At 32.4% G+C, this 23,565-nt stretch overlaps 1 protein-coding gene across 1 annotated transcript in view; it reads left to right on the plus strand.

Moving 5' to 3' along the window:
* The first annotated feature begins 399 nt into the window (after nucleotides 1–399).
* Nucleotides 400–23,565, plus strand: part of LOC115709473 (callose synthase 10) — a 125,371-nt gene continuing 102,205 nt past the window's right edge. The window contains exons 1-11 of the mRNA XM_030637591.2: nucleotides 400–688; nucleotides 797–960; nucleotides 4,288–4,411; nucleotides 4,863–4,973; nucleotides 5,226–5,351; nucleotides 8,210–8,299; nucleotides 9,439–9,536; nucleotides 9,619–9,736; nucleotides 15,082–15,204; nucleotides 15,441–15,517; nucleotides 15,615–15,696. Coding sequence (XP_030493451.1) covers nucleotides 611–688; nucleotides 797–960; nucleotides 4,288–4,411; nucleotides 4,863–4,973; nucleotides 5,226–5,351; nucleotides 8,210–8,299; nucleotides 9,439–9,536; nucleotides 9,619–9,736; nucleotides 15,082–15,204; nucleotides 15,441–15,517; nucleotides 15,615–15,696 — 1,191 coding nt within the window. The 5' untranslated portion in view covers nucleotides 400–610. The remainder of the gene's footprint in view (nucleotides 689–796; nucleotides 961–4,287; nucleotides 4,412–4,862; nucleotides 4,974–5,225; nucleotides 5,352–8,209; nucleotides 8,300–9,438; nucleotides 9,537–9,618; nucleotides 9,737–15,081; nucleotides 15,205–15,440; nucleotides 15,518–15,614; nucleotides 15,697–23,565) is intronic.

Consider the following 23,565-nt stretch of genomic DNA (forward strand, 5'->3'; position numbering starts at 1 on the left):
CATGTAATTTAAAAGTTTTGGATTCGAATTCATGACCTCTTTCTTTTCCTATCTCTTCCTCACCACTAAGCTAGCTTATAATACCATAATATAATCATCGTGGTGTATAACACTTAAAGGGTGGGATATTTCTACACTCAACCAAATGTAGGTCCGTGACTCCGTCATAGAATTACTTTTTTAACTTCATTGATACGCTTGCTAAATTGGAAAAATGAAATGAATTGTGAATATTCCAAATTTGGCTTAAGAAATTCACTTTCATTTCTAGAAACATAATGCAAACACATAAAGTGAAACGTTACTTAGAAAGCCCTTAATTAGCTGTCTAATTTTTATTTCTGTTTTAATTTTTCATTTTTCTTAATAAAAACTACAGTCCACTGAACCAGTTGGTCAGGAATTTAACTTTTTTCATTTTTGTGCTTTTGTTATGTCACACATTGTCATTATTTTAGCTAATAATGGCTTTTACTTGTACCAGTGTTTAATTATTTTATTTATTTATTTAAGTAAAGATAGACAGTCCTGCAGACATGCGTGTATTTTTAGTTTGTTCCCTTATTTACAAAAGTATGTTTAAATTTTAGTGTGTGAGCAGGCACACAGTATGGCACATAATTTGGATCCAGACAGTGATGGTAGAGGTGTTCTTCAGTTTAAGACTGGTTTGATGTCTGTAATCAAGGTAAAGTTTAAGCTTGAATTGTTTACAGTGATTAGTGAATGCAGAGCAATCTTATTGATGTTTCAACCATTCAATTAATGTGGATTGTGGAACTTACTTTGAGTGCAGAGAAAACTTGCAAAAAGGGACGGGGCCCCAGTAGATCGTAATCATGATATTGAGCACCTCTACAAATTTTACCAACGCTATAAGAAACGGCATAGAGTGGACGATATACGGAGAGAAGAACAAAGAATGTGGGAGTCTGGAACTTTTGGTACTGATTTTGCAAAGTAGGTCCATTTTCTTTTTAAATATAAGTTTATACTATAAAAAATATCAGTTTATTCATATCCATAGCCGTGTGATTTTTTTTTTTTTTATGTTATTCTATTCTTTTCATTATTTTAGTTTTAAAATGGAAGGAAGACCACTAAATTCAATCCAAAAAGAAAAAAAACTTAAATAATTTTTTTATTAATTTTTTTTATATGCATTTTAAATTTAATTTTATTTCGTTTAATTTATATTATTATTTATTGAATAAACTTAAAGTAATAGAGATTTTAATTTATTTATTTTATGTTGTTTCATTTTTTTTTATGAAATTTAGTGTATATTATGGCATTGATAATTTGATATACTATTTTTTTATAATATAAATATTTATTTGGTATTTTATTAAAAATATATATTTAGTATCTTATCGTTTGAATAAAGATCATTTGGTATCCTTTATTTGCTAAAATTACTTTTAGTACTCTTATTGCATTTAAGATTTTAATATTCCAAATCTACCCACATTTTAATATTAAGCTGATTATTATATATCTTATTATATTCATTTAATAAAAAAATTGATTGATTAATTTTCATATATTAATTTTAAAATATTTTGACAAAAAAAAAATCAAAATATAAACTATATTTGAAAAAAGTATTAATTGACTTTAAAATGAAAAAAAAAAGTAATTAAAATATTTATTCAGAAAAAAACTAGTTAAAATATAAACAAAATGAACTATAAAACAACAAAAATCAACATGTGACAATTATAATACAACTATAAATAAACTATAATATAATAAAAAAATAATTTATTGTTCTTACAAAAAAAATATTTTTGTAGATAAAAAAATCAAAACATAAAAATGAAAAAAATTTCTAATGTATTTTTATAATTTTTTTAAAATTTCAGCATGTAAATTTTTCTAAAATATAATTCTAAATTATATAAATCATTTAATATAATTAAATTAATAAATTTAAAATCAATACAATCCACAATATTGAAATAATCTACATAACTTGTTCTTCATTTTCTACTTCTTATTAATCCAAACAGTTCCAAGTTCAACAATATTATTATTTTTATAATATTTTTTTTTGTAAGAACTATTTCTGTAATATTTAAATCAAAATCAATTAAAATATCTAATTCATGTGATAGAGTGCAAGCATTCAAACTAAAAACTAATAAAAAAATCAAAATCAAATAATTAAAGCATTCACAATTTTTATTAACTCAATTTTAACTATAAACATAATCTCATATCAACATAAAAGTATATTTCAGAATTTGATTTTTTTTTACTAACAAAAAAAAAAAAATCAAATTCAAATGCCAAAAGCCAAAAGCCAAACTCAGTATATTTAAATAATTTCAATACCATTCCAAAATTCATATTCCCAAATCAATTTAACATCACACTCACGAAAAAAATTTAAATTTCAGATTTGAACCCAAGAACAATACCTCAAGAAAAACACAAATCTAAACCCTATGTGGTGAGTGAACACCCCCGAAAACCCCAAATCTCGTTTGACCTTAAAACTTAGATTTGGAATCTATCCAGATACACAACCATCCTTGTCCCCCGTCCCTGTCGTCAACAACCCAAAACTTGGGTTATCCATTCACCTTCGTCACCGACGCGAATAATCCAAAAGTCCACAACACCAAACACAACAAAAGCTACCTCTAACTAGCTATCACAAGGACGATGATCACTCAAACCCAGATTCGACATTGTCGATCTCTTGCCATCGCTAACATCTACCTTACCCTCACCACACCATTGTATCATTGAAGAAAGAAGAAGAAAAATAAAAATCATGAAAGCATAGAAGAAAAAAAGTATAGAATTTATTTACGGGGAATTACTCTGTATATTATTTTTTTAACTTTTTAGTTGCAATAGGGATTTGTTGCAATTTAGGTTGCAGCACTAGTTGCAATAGGAGTTTCTAGGTAAAATTCCATAAAAATGTCAAAAAAATTATTTCAAAGTGTAAAAATAAAAAAGTTCCTTTATTTATTTATATAATTTTATGCTTAGAAATTAATATATGATAATTAATAAATAATTTTTTTAATTAAATAAATATGATAAGATATATAATAATAAATGATGGTAGTTTGAGAATAATAAAGTCTTAAATGCATTGAGTACTAAAATGAGTAGTTTTTACAAAGGGAAAATGCTCATTTAGTACTTGTGTTTTCATGAAAAACATATTTGGTACTTTCTGTTTTCAATAATTTTTAATTGGTACTTTATGTTTTTAAATTGTGTATATTTGATACCTTAAAATAAAATTTAATCAATACAATTTTATTAATTTAACTAAATAGTTCTCAATTATATGTAATCAAATAATTATATATAAATTCAGAATTCACAAAATTTTAGACTATTGATTGTATTGATAAAATTTTATCAAAAAAAAGAAAGTTGAATTTAGGGTACCAAATATTTATAATTTTAAAATACATGGTACTAAATAAGCATTATTAAAAACATAGGGTACAAAACTTGTATTTACATAAAACACAAGGCACCAAATATGTAGACATCCTTTTACAAATATATAAGGGTATCTACATATTTGATACTTGTGTTTATCTAAATACAAGTTAGGTACCCTGTATTTTCAATAATGCTTATTTAGTACTCTGTATTTTAAAATCATACATATTTGGTTCCTAAATTCAATTTTTTTTTCTTATAAAATGTTATCAATATAATCAAACTGTGTAAAATTTTATAAAATCTGAATTCAAATTTAATTATTTGATTACATATAACTGATAAATTGATTAAATTTTAGTTTAGAGTACCAAATATGTACAATTCAAAAATATGAGGTACTAATTAAGTATTATTAAAAGTACAGGTACGAAATATGTTTTTTTTATTAAAAGGCAAAGTACTGAATAAGTATATTAACACTAATTGATATTAATTATTCAAAATATAAAATACTAAATGTGTATTTTAACAAAACACAAAGTATCAAATAGGTATTTACTTTTTCTGTATGATGGGTCAGCATCACGTATTCTTCATATAAACACTACCCACCCCGTCCTTTACCTATTTTTTATATGATGAGTTAATGTATATGGTATGAAGTTGCTCTGTATTGGCACATTTTGAAAGTTGAAATATTTGGTAACTTTCACTGCTTTTATGCCTTTTTAATATCATCATCTTATCAGCTAGGTTTAATATTTTTTATAATAAAAAATCAGCTTCTTTAAACACAAGTACAATGACAGAACCTTTGGTTTGTTTCATTAGTTTTACTGATACAAGTTTTTGTTTTTGTTGTTTTAGGATGGAAATGAAATATTTAGAAATGAAAAAGATAGTTGCTACGCTGAGGGCGCTAGTAGAGGTCATGGAGGCGCTTAGCAGAGAAGCAGATCCTAGGGGAGCTGGTGGACTTATCAAAGAAGAGGTACATGTTCTTCAAATATTTTCGGATGTGCACAGTGCACCTACAAATATACTGATTTGTAGTTAAATACTTGATGTATTTTGTGTCCTCTAAATTATATTTTTAGACGTGGTGTATTCATATTGTACTAAATATTTAATTCTGTTATTTTTGGTTGTCTCTTATGTATGTTTTATAATATATATATTTTTTGATTGAATGTATCTATGTTTTATAATATATATATTTTTTGATTGAATGTATCTATGTTTTATTAATTATTTATTTATTTTTTTTGAAAACAATGTATGTATGTTTTGTCATTAAAATAAAAAACTCTTACGCTATTTTCAAAGATATGCGGCTTTTCTTTCAAAAAGAAAAAATATGCGGCTTAGGAAAGTATCTAATTACCATTGTAATTATTGACGCGTTTGATTGAACTTATGACCTTTTGTTCTTGGGGTTTCAGCTGAGAAGAATAAAATCTTCTGAGGCAACATTATCTCGGGAGTTCGCGCCTTATAATATCGTACCACTGGAAGGGCCGTCGAGGACCAATGCCATTGGAATTTTCCCAGAAGTATGTTGAACTTGAATTCATATTCCGAATTCCTTTTCCTTCAATATTCTGTATTTCTTTTTTTTTTCTTTGGGGGGATATATTCTCATTGATTGCATTGTCTAGCTTCCATAGCTCTTCAATACGTAGAACAGTCTTCCAATTAAACTCATCACGTTCATTTTGGGTAATATAATCATTGTGGTAATTTTTTTATTTTTTTTTTTGTTATTTGTTTGTAACATGAAATTTCATTTCGGGTAATTTTATCAGGTCAGAGGCGCAATATCTGCTATTAGATATAGTGAACACTTTCCTAGACTTCCAGATGATTACGTGATAATTGGCGACCGAGACGCTGACATGTTTGATCTTCTGGAAGTTGTGTTTGGATTTCAGGTTCGTATATGTACTTTTAGTTTCTTACATCTACTCCTTATATCTTTCTGACATGGAAGATAAGTATAACAAAGGACAATGTAGTGGATGTAGATTTTGTTTACTATCTACCCTGTATATTTATAATGTTTATGTTTCTTCTATATTAGAACTGTAGATTATGTTTTTGATTGAGTAGTAGAACAGAGTTCTCCAACAATGAATTCTGGTACTCATCTGATTATTTTATTAGTTAAAACATTGAATGACGGAATGACCGCATTTTACAGAAATTCCTTATGCTCGTCTTAAATTGGACATCCACATCTTCTAAGCCTTTGGTTAAAAGGAATGAAAATATAAGAATAGGAATGAGAATGGAAATTGTAGCAGGAATAGAATAGAATAAAATTTAAACTGCATAAAAAAATTATTAATTTTTTCAAATCTTGCATTAGAATGGTCTTTCCTTCCATTTCAAAATAGAATAATCATTCCACAAAAATAATGGAAAGACCATTCTATTAGAATGATATTCCAATAGTTTTAAATGCAACTAAACAAAAGAATGGAATAAAAATTATTTTCTTTCCATTCCATTTTATTTCATTACCTCCAACCAAACGCTACTTTAATGTCATTAGATATTTGAAGTGTTTTCAAAATTTTGCTTTATTTTTACTACCACCTTTAAATTGTGTGATCTGAAACATTTTTAATTCCTAAAACTGACAATGTTCATCTTTGAATATATATGTATATATATATATGTATATATTTTGAATAATTCAGATATGTGTATTGCACTTCAAACAACAATTTACATCCTATACATCACCAAATAAAGTTAGGCCTGTAAACTTCTCTATTACAAATTCCCAAATCACCTTTTTTGGCATCACACTTCTAATTCTATTCTTTACATCTTGCTGTATTTTTTTTTTTTGTCACAAATATAGCTGTATATAACCTTTGATTCCACACAACTTCGAATTCATGTCGACAAGCCCACAAGTGATATACCACTGCTGCAAAGTCATAACCACCACCTGCTTTCCAAATTTAGATAGCTTTGCCCTAGCTATTCTCCTCAAGAGTGTTGGTAATATAGCAGCCGTCACTCTCCAGCCAAGCCACTGTTTTATGATCAGTAAACAATGTCTACTAACATGACAATCAAAAAATAAGTGGCCTCTTGTCTCTTTTTCCAACCCACACATTGCACATTTATCATCTTGAGCTATATTAAGCACATGCAATTTATCAAGCACCGACAACCATAGAATAAATCTATGTTTCGGAATTGTTAATCTCTTCCACACTTCCCTGTACCAAAAGACTTTCGGTTGAGTAGAGCAAACGAGAGTGTAGCCATCACTTATTTTGTAATTCCCCCAGATGAAGTTTTGCACCATATTAAGTTGCTTGTAGGCTTCTTTCACTCGGACCACTTGACGTCAATACCAACTACTTGTACTTGGGACCTTGTAGGCCCACCAATTCTCGATTCCTATATAGACTGTGTGAACCCATCGAACCCAAAAAGTATCTTGCTTTGTCTGCCACTGCTGATACATATTTCCCAATGGCTGCTTCATTCCACATGGTAATCTTCTAAAGCCCATTCCTCCTTCACTCTTAGAACGACACATATCTTCCCAGGCCACTTGACTCGAGCTATTGGAGTCCACCAAACCTTTCCATAAGCAGTTTCTACATATAGCGTTCACTCTATGAAGAACTTTCTTACGAATGATCAAAATTTGTGCCCGAAAAGAGTGAATAGTCAAGAGCACCGAATTCACTAACGTTGCTCTTCCGGCATAGGATAGATTCCTAGAACTCCAAGTTCGGATCCTTTGAACCATCCTTTCTATAATCACCTCACATTTCATAGCTGAAATACGCTTAGCGTAAATAGGGATTCCCAAATATTTAAAAGGAAGGGAACTCCTCTTAAAGCCAAATACTTGGATCACCCTTTGTACCTCATCTTCATTCATGTTACTACAGTATATTGAGGATTTTTCCTCACTTGGCAGCAGCCAGGAAGTTTGACAAAACCTCTTTAGTCCTTGGAGCAACCGATAAATTTACTTGAAATCTCCATGACAAAAAAGTAAAACATTATCTGCAAAACACAAATTATTCAACTTAAGCTTTTCACACTTGTCATGAAATCGAAAGTCCTCCTTCAAGCCAATTCTCATCAGTATTCTCGATAGATACTCCATCCCTAACACAAATAGTAGAGGTGACATGGAGTTTACTTGTCTCAATCCTCTTTTAGCTTCAAAAAAGTCATGCAAGGAGCCATTGGACATTAAACTAAATCTTGAAGTTCTTAGACAAGTCATGACCAACCAAATGAAGTCTTCTGGGAAACTCAAAGCATGCAATATCTCTTCGATAAAGTCCCATTCTATGGTCTTACAAGCATTCCCCAAATCTAGTTTGATCATACATTGAGGCTTGGCCTTTCTTCTCCCATAATGTCGAACTAAATCTTGACACACCATTATATTGTAGCCAATGTACTTACCTTGTACAAATCCACGCTGGTTTTGGAGTATGATATCTGGAAGAACATTTCGTAGTCTTGAACAAATTAGCTTTGTTGCATTTTCATAAATAACTTTGAATAAGCTATCGGTCTGAAATCCATCACTGAAATTGGGCATTTAATCTTTGGAATCAAAGTCAAGGTAGTTGAGTTAATTTCTTTTAGAAGCTTACCTGAATGTAGGAAAGACTTCATCTTCGAATTTTATTATGATATACTTGTACCTTTGTTTGATTACCTCTGTAAACTAGGATTCCTCTGTCATGTTTTATGTTAAGTGTTGATTTCTTTCTCTTCTCCTTGTTTCCTCGCCCAGAAAGACAATATCAGGAACCAGAGAGAGAATGTTGTTCTGTCCATTGCAAATGCACAGACACGACTTGAAGTACCTAGCGAGGCTGATCCAGTGAGTTCTTTTCATCCTCTAACCATGCCATATTTTCAAGGGTCATTTCTGCTATTATTGACTGAATTTGCTAAGCTTAGGGCAATCAGATTTATGTGCAATTTATTTTCTTTGTAGTACTCATTGTAAACTGTAATCATTATAATCTAGATAATTTATTGAGAATACATATTCTATATCTATTTTTAATAATGTTGGTTGTTATTGATTACTTCTAATTTTCTATTCTACTGTAAATTAAAAGAACCACATTGTTATATCATATGCAGTAAGCTTCACAGCGGCAAGAAATTTAGGATGTTTCTCTTTCATTAATTACTCTAGCTGGAAAACACACTTTGTTTAGTTTCTTATTTTTGGTTTAATTTGTATTTTTATATTTTATATTCTCGTGGACACCTTATCTCCCCTTGTTTCGTTTTTTGATGATTAGTATAAGTTTTGTTTAGTATTAATAGAGAAAGGAAAAAAGTGACATATTTCAACTACTGAAGTTGGTTTTGTTGCACTTTCTGAGTTCCAGCTGCTTCCTACACAAGTTCCAGTTTATATTTAGTATTAAAATCGTAATTTTTTTTGTAGAATCTTCAGAATGTCGTACTTGACATTGTAAGGTACTAAGGTTCCAGGAAGAAAATTTGGTGGGTTCAGTCTTGTGTTAACAGCTGGTACATTAATTTTGTTGGTCTAAGTTATTGAGCAGATGGTATCTTATTTGATTAGCAATATAGGTAGTTGACAAGTTAGTTATAGATGTAAGTTGCTGTTATTTCTTATTGTTTACTTTCTTCCCTGTTAAGTTGGTTCTTCATTTTCTGTTGTGCTTGTTAACTCTGCTCTCTATACGAGTTCCTTGCTAAGCTTTGTAGCTTCTTACAAAGACTTAGAAGTTCTCATTCATTATTGTGTTACTTTCATAGACTTTGTATTGATAAATCTCTTCACTATTGCATGCGAAGGGAGCCCCAAAAAAGATCACTTTGGTCTCATAACCTTTTTGTACAATTCTTGTTTCAATTTCATGCTGAAGTATATATCTCGTGATCATGCAATGTTTGCTGTACAGATTCACAAAGACAGTGATTGGCAGAACCTGTGTGGTGATTTTAACTTCCTTAAAAAATGTTTCTGTGTTTCAGAAAATAGATGAGAAAGCAATCGATGAGGTATTCTTGAAGCTACTGGATAATTATATCAAATGGTGCAAATATTTGCGTACACGCATTGCGTGGTTTAGGTCTCTTTTACAACCTGTTTCTTTTTCTTAAATTTCTTGCTTCAGATTTTACTCTTCTTATTTCATTGTTTTTTACATACAGTTTAGAAGCGATCAATAGAGACAGGAAACTTTTACTTGTTTCACTGTACTTTTTGATATGGGGGGAAGCTGCAAATGTCCGTTTCCTTCCTGAATGCATTTGTTATATATTCCACAATGTAAGTCTCCAGCTTTATCAGTGAAATTCATTGTAGTGTTTTTCTGATAACTTAATTAGTCTCATTTTCTATAACTGTTGTTGTTAAGTGGGATAGTTATTACGAAAAAGAAAAGAAAACATTTTATTGATCTGAATGAATTGATAAAAGAACAGATGGAGTACAGGACTTTATATAGGACACTGCTACAACTAACTTAACATTAAACCAGAAAGTTAGTTAAAGAAACTAACAGATACAACCGAAACAGAACAAGAAAGGAAAGAAAAGATAGATACAGTAATAACAGAATTAACTGTAACTAATTAACTACCAAAGACAAATAAACAAATCCTAATACCCCCCTCAAGATGGAGCGTAGATATCGTAGATGGACATCTTGGAAATGTGACTGGTGAGGATGGTGGATGATAGAGGCTTTGTAAAGGTGTCTGCAAGTTGAAGTGAACCCGAGATAGGAACAAGGCGAATAGTGGAGTTTTTGATCTAGTCTCGAACAAAATGGCAGTCCAATTCAATATGTTTGGTTTGTTCGTGAAAAGTTGGGTTGTTAGCAATGTGTATTGCCGACTGGTTGTCGCAATAAATGAATGCTGGATGAGGTTGAGGAATTTGAAAATCGTGGAGCAGATATTGTAACCAGGTGACTTCACTAGTAGTAGCAGCTAATGCACGGTACTCTGCCTCTGCAAAGCTTTTTGATATTGTTGGTTGTTTCTTTGTTTTCCAAGAGATGAGACTATCTCCAAGGAAAACACAGTACCCTGTTGTGGAGCGTCGTGTAACAGGGCAAGAGGCCCAGTCAGAATCGGAGAAGCCACGGAGTGTTAAGGCTGATGTAGACGAGTATAGAAGACCTTGGCCGGGTTTTCCTTTGAGGTATCTGAGTAAATGATGAACTGCTTGTAGGTGAGGCGTTCTTGGTGTTGCCATAAACTGGCTGAGGCAATTCACGACAAAGGTGATATCTGGTCGTGAGAGAGTGAGATAGAGCAGCTTGCCAATTAATTGGCGATAGGATGACGGGTTGTCAAGTGGTTCACCAAGTTCGTTATCGAGTTTGAGCTTCGGGTCCATGGGAATCTTAGCAGGCTTGCTGCTTGCATATCCAGTGTCATCCAAAACCTGAAGAGTATATTTTCTCTGAGAGATGAATAAGCCTTGTTTGGCACGGGCAATCTTGAAGCTGAGAAAATATTTAAGGTTGCCAAGAGTTTTAAGCTTGAACTTCTTGTGCAGGGAGTCTTGTAGTTGGTGAAGCAGTGAGAGATTGGGCCCAGTAATGACGAAATCATCGACATAAACAAGGAGGGAAATGAAGTGTCTTTGGTGCCTTTTGTGAATAATGTGTAGTTTGCCTGTGATTGCTGAAAACCTTCGTCTAGGAGTGCATCGGATAGCTTTTTGTACCACTGTCGAGAAGACTATTTGAGGCCGTAAATTGATTTGTGTAGTTTGCACACGAGGTTGGTTTATGCATTGAAAGAAGAAGGAAGTGTGAGTCCTTTAGGAAGAGTCATATAAACCTCTTCATTGAGGTCACCGTTTAAAAAAGCATTGTCAACATCTAGTTGAAGGATGGGCCATTGTTTGATGGTGGCAATGGCAAGTAGAAGTTTGCGTGTAACCATCTTGGCTACAGGAGAGAAAGTGTCAAAAAAATCAAGTCCTTGTTGCGTGTATCATTGCGCAACAAGTCTCGCTTTGAGCCTTTCCACGCTTCCATCACTATTAAATTTGATTTTGTATACCCATCTGCATCCAAATGGCACGTTTGTTTGGTGGTAAAGGCACAACACTCCATGTTTTGTTCCCAATGAGCGCTTTTAGTTCATTGTTCATAGCATGGACCCATTGTTCAAATTGAATGGCTTCTTGATATGTTTGAGGTTCCCTCATCGTGGCTATTGCAAAAATAAAAGCTTTGTAAGGATCAGATATATTGGAATATGAAATAAAATTAGAAAGATTAGTGGTGTTGAAGATTTATTTCGAATTGTGGAGTAACACTCAAAATCTCTGAGATAAGAGGGAGGTTTAGTGACACGAGTAGATCGCCTTGGGGGATTGGGAGTAGGATTAGGTGCTAGAGACCTCAAACTGGTTGTGTTGTCTGTCATATTTGATTCAATATGTGTGTTGGAGTCACTTGTTTCCTTTTCCTGTATGTTCCTGTGGCAGATTAGAAGTATTGTTTTGTTTTGTGGGATAATCACAGATAAGGGTGTTGTGTATAACAGCACTGGGAAGAATAATGTTGGAAAACGGATCTATGTCAGAGTTGTCCACATTAAGTTTATGAAAAGGAAAAATGTTCTCATGAAAGACAACATTTCGAGAAATAAAAAATTGATTAGTGTTAATGTCAAACAATTTATATCCTTTAATTCCTTGGGGGTATCCCATGAAAACACATGTTCTTGCACAAGGTGAAAATTTGGTTCTGTGCGCGTGCGCAGTGAGTGTTGAAGCAAAAGCAAGGCAACCTATAGTTCGGAAATGTTCATAACTCAATTGCTTATTGAAAAGACACTCAAAGGGTGTTTTAATTTTAAACAAGGGAGTAGGAATTCGATTGATTAAAAAAACATCAGCCGTGATACATTCACTCCAGAACTTGATTGGGAATTTTGCCTGAAAATGTAATGCTCGAGCCACATTGAGCAAATGCTGATGCTTTCTTTCAGCAACAGCATTTTGCTTAGGTGTCTCTACACAAGTAAAATCGTGCATGATCCCATGTTGAGCAAACAATTCTTTGAAAACCAATTCAGGTGCATTATCAGATCTGAAAGTTTTAGAAACACAGTTTAATTGTGTTTGAACATATGATAGAAATTGTGGGATTATGCTTTTAGCATCAGATTTGTGCTGCATCAAATAAATCCATGTAAACCGTGAGTGGTCATCAACAAGAGTGAGAAAGTACTTGTGATTAGTGTGTGAGGCTATGTGATAAGGTCCCCATATGCACAATGTATGAGATCAAAAATACGATTTTTCAGATTATTATTATTCTGAAAAGAGTCTTTTTTGCTTAGCAATTGGACAAATATAACATGGTTTATTTTTATGTAAAGCAGAAGTGTTACAATGCAAAGTTTCCTTGAGAAGATCTAATCGCTTATGAGACAAATGCCCAAGTCGAGAATGCCAAGTTTCAGCTGAAATGGACAGAACTTGGAAAGGATCTGGTGCCTCATCAAGGATATAGAGATCATTGATATTGCTACCTTTTCCAATCATCCTCCGGTTGGCTTTGTCCTGGATAAAAAAGCTATCAGATTCAAAAAAGTATAGTGACAGCAGTATTCTTTGTCATATAGCTAGTAGAAATGATGTTATATTTAAAATTGGGGGCATAAAGAACATCAGTAAGTATGATGTTGTTGTTGAGAACAATAGTGCCACTTTGATTAACATAAAAACAATTATTGTTAGGCAAAATGAGTTTTGTAGCTGGTATTTTGCATATACACTGAAAAAGTTTTATATTGGACCAGATATGTCTTGTAGCTCCAGAATCCATAATCCAAGAATTATGTAAAATAGATTGTGTGTTATGGGATAGTAAGATACCTGTGTTACCATAAGAGGTAGATGGTTCGGAGATATTGATACTAGTTTACTGTGCAGCAAGCAAATTAAGCAATTGTTGATACTGAGTTGTGGAAAGTTGAGGAAGGAGAGCCTGGTTTTCTTGCTGGCTGTTACTACTGTCATTTGTGGTTTGAATTTGATTTGCACTGGCCTCTTTGGATTTATTCTTGTTAAAACTTGGTGGATACCCGTGAATTTTATAGCACCTTTCGATAGTGTGTCCAAAGATGTTGCAGTGAGTACAAAAGGGTCTATTCCTTTTGGGAGGCTGATTCTTGGAGGTGGGATTAGCAGTCTTTTGACCAGTATTTTTGTTTCCTTGAAAAGCGAAGGCCATAGCAGAATTCTGGTTGATGGTGCTCGACTGATTGCCTCTTTGATGTTCTTCTTGTGTGACAAGATGAAAGGCACGGCTGATTTCTGGTAATAGTTCCATGAGAAGGATGCTACCATGAACTTGAGAAAAAGAATCAGAAAGTGCCATTAAAAAGGACATAATATGTTCCATATGATAGTGATCTTGAAGTCTTTTGACTCCTCCACAAGTGCACTCATTGCAGGTGCAAGATGGCCTAAAATTGGTCAATTCCTCCCATTTAGTTTTAAGCCTAGTAAAGTACATGCCAATAGTTTGATTATCTTGTTTCAGGTTCATGAGATCTTTCCTTAGAGTGTATATATGGGGGCCATTTCTTTGGTGGAATCGGACTCTAAGGTCATTCCAAATGGCAGCAGCAGACTCATCATAGAGAATGCTAGAAGAGATTTCCTTAGATACAGAATTTAAAATCCATGAAATAACCATGTTATTGTTTCTTATCCATGAATTGTAAAAAATTTGATCAGAAGGTAAGGGTTTAGAAATTGAACCATACAAGAAGCCGATCTTGTTCTTGACAGAGATGGCGAGTTGCATAGCCCTGCTCCAAGCTACATAATTGTCCTACCCCGTGAGTGGTTGAGAAATAAGAGTATGTCCTCGATTGTCTCCATGGTGGAGAAAGTATGGATTTGCAGGATCTTCGAGAGGATTTCTTGAAGCTGAAACCTGCAGAGAAGAGTTCTGGGTTTCTCCCATGGTGGTCTGGATCGTGGCTTCATCTTGAGTGCCTTGATTCGATTGATTATTGGTAGACATGTCAAACAATCAAACGAGGAGAAAATCGATTGAAATCTTGACAGAAAGGAAGAAGAGTGCAACGGAAGAAGACACAGCTTCGTCGGAGAAGGTGAAGAACACGACGCAGCTAGAAGGGAAGGATCGGACAGGAAAGACTATCTTTCCTGCTCTGATACCATATTACAAAAAAGAAAAGAAAAGATTTTATTGATCTGAATGAATTGATAAAAGAACAGATGGAGTACAGGACTTTATATAGGACATTGCTACAACTAACTTAACATTAAATCAGAAAGTTAGTTAAAGAAACTAACGGATACAACCGAAACAGAACAAGAAAGGAAAGAAAATATAGATACAGTAATAACAGAATTAACTGTAACTAATTAACTACCAAAGACAAATAAACAAATCCTAATAATAGTTTTATACTTTGGCTTCAGTGGTAAAGGCATTTAGTGGCTTTGTGAATATACTTTAACCACTCATTTAGAAATACTTCTTTTCGTGGTGCTTTATATTTGGTTTGTGGTTTCGTTTGTTTGGTCTATGAGAATCTCATCTCTCACATGTACTTCAGTTTTTTAGCATTACTAAGAAATAAGAACAATATTTTGTTCTATAGATGGCAATAGAATTGGAGGCGATTTTGGATCATGGAGCAGCAATTCCTGGTGCCATCTGTGTAACTGCTTCTGTTTCGTTCCTTGACAAAGTCATTTGTCCGATATATAAGATAATGGCATTGGTAAGAGGCTATATAGATTCAAGTATCTTTTCGTTACTTGTGTATTCTTGATATTACTTTTGTCTAACTGTACAGTGTATGAAATCATTATTTTTTCAAAATTATTCCATTATCAATTCAAACATACAATACTACCTAGCTGTTTGATGTTATATGTTTTTATTTGCATATTTTCATTTGTTACCAAGTTACTGTTTCAGTAATTTCTTCTTCATTTTTACTTCGGTGAACCACAGGAAGCTAAAAGAAACAATAATGGGAAAGTTGCACATTCTGCGTGGCGGAATTATGATGACTTCAATGAATATTTTTGGTCTTCTCTCTCTTCTAATTCTGATTTCCAATGTATGTTTAGGTCCCCTGCTTTGTCTCACTCTCTTTCCTAATTCTGATTTGCAACGTATGTTTAGGTCCCCTGCTTGCTTTGAGTTAAGCTGGCCTATGAAGAGAGAATCACCCTTCTTTTTGGAGCCCAAGAAAAAAGGAAATAGGGTTTGTTATTCTTTGCCATGTTGCTCGAGTTTTCCTTCATTCTATGTTTATAGCTTGTGCTTGGTCAGATGTGCCATTTGTTGACTTTCAGAATATATTGTTAGAGAAATGCTTAAGGGCATTTATAGTGGGTGCTTAGCACCTTATGAGGGGTAATATAGTGCAATTCAATATTAAATTTCATTTATTGACTTTTAGAATATAGGAGTTTTGTTTTTTTTCTTTTTTTACATTTTAAAATAGTTTTTGTATATAGTATATGTTTTTACAGAAATCCACATAACAACCTAAATTACAACTAACAAAACAACTTAAATCGCAACTAAAATTCATATAGTAACCCATAAAAAATTACAAGAAAAACTTAAACTGTAAATAAAAAAAAAAAGAAGTTGAAAAATTGTAGATGAGTAATTCTAGAATATATTATAAAGAATTGTTAACTAATTATAAGACATGATCATGTCATAAAGTTAATTTTAGGTACTTTTGATACCCCATAACAATCTTATTGTTAAGATAATAACGGGTGCCTTTGTTCTATTTAAATAAGATTTGGTATCCTGTGTATTTTTAATAATGTATATATATATATATATATTTTCTTTTTTTTGATAAAGTGATTAAAATCACTATTGAATTTACGACGCCCACGTCCGCCACCGGCGCTGGAACCTCCTCGAACCAGGATAGCTCATCGTCTAACCGCAGAGCATGCTTTGCCAACCATAGGCCGCTAAAAACTTAGAGCGAGCCCCATGGGACAAAACTGCCCCCGGAAATTTAGACAATAAAGCTATAACATCTTCCAACAACGCTCTCAACTCAATAAAAAACTGAAGTTCCACCTGAAAAAATATCAAAAAAATAGAATAAAACTTTAATTAGAAAATTATTCAAACTGAATAGAATCAACTAACCACCAAGACTAAGCAACTAGATCTCCCTATAAAATACTAGAACTAGCCAAAGGGAGGCTAGTAATAACTAAATTATAGCATTCTACTTCATAAGATCCCTATTCCTTACCTTTACCCTTTTAAAAACAAACATAAATAAAATTTTCCTTTTAATACCCATTATTCCTTAAATATTCAAAATATTATATACTAATTCTTTCATTTATTTCTTAAAAGTATTACTTATTTTTAGACTAAAACATGTCAAAATTCTTAATAAGTCAAATTGTTTATTATTTTATTTATAGCGTAAAACATGGTATCTATAATCTTTATTCAACCTAAATTAAACCAAAATTGTATTAATATCCTTAAAACTTAAGTTTGTACTCTTCACATTCAAAAATACATTTTTCCTAATACCTCTTAATCATACATTTTATTAATAATATTAAATTAATATTAATTAATCCAATTCGGTATTATGACATAATGCTTCCTTATTTATTATTTAAAAATATGACCTCCTAATTATTATACCATTCAAATTATTATAAAAACCATTAATATTAGTATCTTCCTATACAACTAATAAGGCAATAATCTCAATATTTCATTAGCATTTACTTTCCATTAATTTCAATATCTTTCCAAAAATAAAAATAAAATAAAACAAAATATTCTCAATTCACAATAAATGTTCCTACCTCCAATTAATTACAAAATCCCACATTTTTAATTTATATACCAAAATTAATATTATGTTATTTATAATATTATGTTATCTATAATAAACTCATATTTATAATTTATCTAGCCAAAATTAATATTATTTTATCCATAATAAGCTAATAAGGCAATAATCTCATAATTACATACCATAATTGTTAACTATTAAATTTTATAATATTTTTATAATTAATGATATCTTGTAATTTGAACCAAATTACCCTAAATAATTAGGGGCCAGCCATAAATCAAGGGTGAAAACCTTGAAAGGCACCAAAGCCATAATAAAGGGGCAGCTCATCCATCAAATTTGTACTTCTATTTCTTCCAATAAAAAAAACTAATACCACTCATCCAGAAATTATTTAAAAATACAAATAATGTAATAATTTTGGTGCATTCCCATAATATTGATAACAAACCAAAATTCCATAATAATTTGACTTCCCAAATATATCTGAAGCAATATATTCTCATTAGACCATTGGTATTACCACATCCCTTTATTACAAGATCCTCAAGATTCTTATTCTTCAATTTATTTAATTAATTATAATATTAAAATCTGAATAATAAAATTTCAAACACGAAAATTCCTAAAAAAATATAAACCAAAATATAGCTAATAGGAATTAGCATTTAAAGTAAACCCTCTTAAACCTTATTTCAGTTTAAAATATTATTTTATTCATACCTTAACCCAAATAATCCTTTTATTCCGACTAATAAATCTGTATAGTGCATAACTTTAACTTTAAAATATTATTCTGTCAAAATTTTCTTATACATTCAATATCGGAAATCGTGAAAATTTAAACAAACTACCCTAAATAATTAGGGGCCCAACCATATAATAGGTGCTAAAGCCTTGTAAGGCGCCAAAGCCATAAATAATAGCACAAAATAGAACAAAATCAATATAAAACAAACCTATAACAAAATTACCACTACATCCTATTATATCAGCTCACCCAAAAAAGAACAAAATCAATAGCAAACAACAAGATGAAATCAACTATCCACCATTTCAGCCTTCAACCCAACACGACACTGACTGAGATCTCCCAGGCTCAAAACTAAATTTAAAAAATTTAACTCAAAAACTTCATCACACTGTGCAAACATTTAAGCAAAAATTCTAAAATCTATAGGTCTTTCACTAACTCAAAAAGAAACAAGCATAAATTCTCAAACAAACCAACTACAAACAATCTTAATGAATCTAAAACTAAAGGACTAGTGTTATCTAGATTCACATACTGTATGTATATACAATCTGTGGTACAAAAATGAAAAATAAAATAATATAAACTAGAGGAATAGTGTTACTATGTTTTAGAAATCCGTCTCCTATGGAGAAATTGGGGTCTCACGGGCCAAGAAAATTTAGAGTATTAAAGATTTTGGCTTCGAAAAGATATTTCTAAAATTCATAACTAATATGAATATCTAAAAAAAATGAAAGATTTAATTCAAAACAAAAAAGAAACTCACCTTATAATCGAGTTTTCAGTCCAATCCAAAAGAGGATCTGAGATATCATTCAGATTTGATCTATCTTTTGTTTTCACAGAGTAATATAGAGAGAGATTGAACATATAGTATTATATATTGATTTTATTTTATTTATTACTTACACATAATTTAAATGAGTAAGAATTAGATTGATCCTCAATCGAATTGATCGAAGAATCAAAATTAGAATAAATTAATAATAATGTATATTTAGTTGAACCATTAATTAAATTATCATCAGATCAATTGTATTTAAGTATTACTAAATATATATTTTTATTTTTGTAAGGAAGTATTAATTAATAAAATTTAGATCTTGTTTTCCTGAAAAAATAAAAGTAATGATAAAATTTGACTTTTTTTTTTTTTTAAAGGATCAAATTTGACGTTATTACAATTTCAAAATACAATATGCCCCATGGGCATTATTGAAAATATAGATTATAGAGTAGGAAAGGTGATTTTAGAAAAACCACAAGATGTCAAATAAGTATATTCTGGATATTAGTAATTGAAGTGAGACAACTTATCCAGGCTTGAAACATTTATTAATAAGATTTTGGGAAAAAAATTAAAGTACAGAAAAACCACTTTCTTACAGCTGAAAAAACTGCTGTAATGTTAGTTTTTGTTGTAGTGTCATGTTTGTTTCTTTTCCTTAGTGTGGATATCTTGTCCTCTTTTTGCATTTTTTTTTTCTTTCTTAAAGATAATTTTGTCTCTCATCAGAAACAAAAGCTTTGTTGTCAAGGTTAGTCTATTGGATTTGTAGTATAGTTCCTCTAAATAAAATGGTCTCTGTAAGTTTTCTGTCTACATGGAAAATTAGTTGTCTCTCGGAAGAGTTTTCTCGAAAGGCCTTTGTGCCCATCCGGAAGGAATCTTCAGAAAAGCAAGTCTTCCTCCGAAAAGGAGTTTCGGATAGCTAGTTCTTCTCTCCTGGAAAGGAGTCCAGATAGTCGAGTCTAGCTGTCGTTTCTCCTATCTGGGAAGACCGTTCAGCGTGTGCTTCAATCATAGTCCCGGAAGTGGTTGCTTCATTCGGGAGCACTATAACTTAAGCTGGCGTGGAGATTTTGTTACGAGGAGTTTGTTAACTTATCAACTTAGCTCATGCAGCCACTGACTTTGAGATCTAAATCTTGAATCTATAAATACTACCAACACTTAGCTTTTCAAAAAGAATGAGAATCAGACGAGTTTTGAGAGGTGATCGTGAGAGAGAAAAATTATGAGGTAGAGAGAGGTACAGAGAAAAGAGAGAGATTAGGTTTGGGTTATGTATGGAGAATCTTCTATAGATGAAGATTCTTGGGCAAAAGTGCGAGAAATAAACACAGAGAGAATCTATTAGAGAATCGATCTCGATTGTATTGTACCTTGTTCTTGCTCATTCAATAAAGAGGGTTTCGGTGGTGTTCTAGAACTGGAGTAGAGCCATAAATCATATCGATCTATAGGACTTAAGTCAGTATACATCTTAGCGTTATTTTTTTTTTATTGTTTTACTGCTTTATCATTTTTGTTTTTAATACTCTGTTTATCCCTATTTTAATTTCCAATTATTTTTTGTGATTTGTTAATTTTGTCACCACTAATTGTGTGTTGATTAAGTTTTAGTTGATTTGATTCTCCACAATCCTAGTTGTAATTTTCCCACAAATCAGAGCTTGGTAATCGATGAAGAACGCAGAATCAAGATTTTTTCTGCTGCAATTCTTGAAGAAACAATTAACGGTGTCAATCGCGAGATTTGAATTTGGAGAAGTTCAATGGAACAGGAGACTTTGCGCTGTGTAGAGAAAGTTTGAAAGGGATCCTAGTGCACCAAAAGGTCTCCAAAGGATTGTCTTCACTTGGTACTTTGGCAATCTTCACACCTTCTTTCTTTAGAACTTCTCTTATGAAATGAAGTTTTATATCTATGTGTTTGGTACGTTCATGGTGCACACAATTCTTGTTTAATTGAATTGCACTTTGATGATCACAATGCACGGTGATAACCTTCTAGTTGAGTTTTAACTCTTCCATCAACCTAGTCAACCAAAGTGCCTCCTTGATTACTTCCGTCAAGACCATATACTCAGCTTCAGTTGTCGACAACGCCACCACATTTTGAAGGTTTGCTTTCAACTATGTGCTGTACCAAACATGTTAAACACATAACCAATTAATGACTTTCTTGTATCAATACACCTTGCATAATTAGAGTCCACATAACTATTGATAACATCAAAGTCTTCACTCTATTTGTTCATGCCAAATACCAATCCCTTGTCAACAAATCTCTTTAAGTATCTTAAGATCCACTTTAGGGCCTCCCAATGCTCATTTCTAGGGTAACCTATGAATCTACTCACCATACTAAGTGTGTATGTTATGTCTGGTTTAGTGCAGACCATGACATACATGACGGAGCCAACTGCACTAGCCAACAGAACCTTTGACATCTCGAACCTCCCAGTTTCATCTTTAGGCATCTAAGTAGTACTCAGTTTGAAGTGTTGTGCAAGTGGAGTGCTTATTGCCTTTGAGTTACTCATTTCAAAGGTATCCAAAACTTTTTTGATGTAGTTCTTCTAATTCAAGTACAGTAGTCTCTTTCCCCTTTCCCTTATTATGTCCATGCCTATGATTCTACTTGTTGGACCCAAATCCTTCATTTTAAACTGATTCTTCAACTGGAGTTTCAAGTATTTGATCTCCTGCATACTCTTGTTGGCAATTATATGGTCATCTACATACAACAATAGATACAGTGCATCTCCATTTCTTTCTTTGAAATATATGTAGAGTTCAAATTAACTTCTCTACAAACCTATCTTGGTCATATAATCATCAAATATCCTATCCCATTGTCTAAGAGATTGTTTCAAACTTTACAGGAACTTTCTTAACAAGCACACCACGTGTTCCTTTCCAACCTCCTCAAATCCTTCATGTTGTTTCATTAGAATTCTTTCTTCTGGATGTTCGTACAAGAAGGTAGTTTTGACATCTAATTGTTCTAGCTCAAGATTTCGGCAAGCTACAAGAGCCAACATAATTTTAATTGATTTGTGCTTAACAACAGAAGAAAATACCTCACTATAGTCAACTCCTTCCACTTGAGAGAACCTTTGAGGAACCAACCTTGCTTTATACCGTGCCTCTTGCACATCTGGAATGCCTTCCTTCCATCTGTACACCCATTTGCAGCCGATGACCTTACCATCTTCCAACATTGGTATTAAGTCACAAGTATGATTATTTTTCAAGGAGTACATCTCCTCCGACATAGCTCCATTCCATTTCTTTTGGTCTTTGCTTTTCATTGCTTGTGCATAGCTGGTAGGCTCTTCCTACACAATCTGATTAGCAACATGAAATGTGAATGCTATTAAATCAACATGTTCATATCTATCTAGAGCTTTTACTTCTCCCCATACCCTGTCCCTAGCCAATTTATAACTTTTCAGATCATCATTTCTAGAAATCATCTTCTGAATCATCACTTCATGATTTGTAGGTGTTTCAACCTCCAGTCTTGCTGGAGGCTCCACCTCAAGCTCAGTTACATGTGCTTCAATTTCCTTTTGGTCAGATATGGCATGACTTCAAGCATGGTTGTCAATAAATCCCATAATTGATTCATTAAAGGTCACATACTTGCTAATTACATATTTTCTCATTTTGAGTTCCAGCACCAAAGTCTATACCCTTTGAATCCTTTCGGATACCCCAAGAAAATACATTTTAAGGCTCTTGCCTCAAGCTTATCTTGCCTTATGTGTGCATAGCAAACACATCCAAATACCTTCAAGTGTTCATAACTTATTGGCTTTCGTGATCACACCTCATTTAGTGTCTTGAAATTCGGTGTTGTTGAAGGACATTTATTAATCAAATAAGTTGTTGTAGACACAGATTCTGCCCAGAACATTTTAAGCAAACCAACATTCAATAGCATGCACCTCACCCTTTCCAGAATAGTCCTATTAAACCTTTCTGCAAGGCCATTCTGCTAAGGAGTCTTTCTCATAGACCTGTGCCTAAATATTCCTTCATTCTTACAGAACACATGAAACTCATTTCAACAATACTCTAAACCATTGTCAGTTCTAAGCCTCTTCACTTTCTTTCCCGTTTGATTCTCGATCATTATCCTCCAGTGTTTAATTTTTCAAACACCTTAGTCTTATTTTCCAAAATAAACACCCATGATTTTCTCGAAAAATCATCAACTATAGACAGAAAGTACCTGCTTCCCCAACGTGATGCTGTTCTTGAGGTTCCCCATGGATCACTATGGATATAGTCCAATGTTCCCTTGGTACTCTTGCCAGTTCCGATTTGACCCTACAAGACTTACCAAGAACACATTATTCACAGAAATCTAAATGTTCAAGCTTTACCTTTCTGAGTAATCTTTGCTTATTCAGTTCATACAACCCTCTTTCACTTACATGGCCAAGTCTCTTGTGCCATATTACAGTTTCATTTTCATGCTTGCTTAAAAAACAAGCCTTTGTGTTTGTCACTGTGGTGTCATCTAGAGGATAAATCCTATTTGATTTCCTACCTCTCATCACCATCATAGAACCCCTGCAAACTTTCATAATTCCATCCTCAACCTTGATTGGAAAACGTTAATCATCTAACATTCCAACAAAAGATCAAGTTTGTTTTGAGATTTGACACTAATATTACATCCTTTAGTACCCTTTCCATGTCATCATGAAGCTTC

Source organism: Cannabis sativa, chromosome 7 (assembly GCF_029168945.1).
Source record: "Cannabis sativa cultivar Pink pepper isolate KNU-18-1 chromosome 7, ASM2916894v1, whole genome shotgun sequence".
Taxonomy (NCBI): domain Eukaryota; kingdom Viridiplantae; phylum Streptophyta; class Magnoliopsida; order Rosales; family Cannabaceae; genus Cannabis; species Cannabis sativa.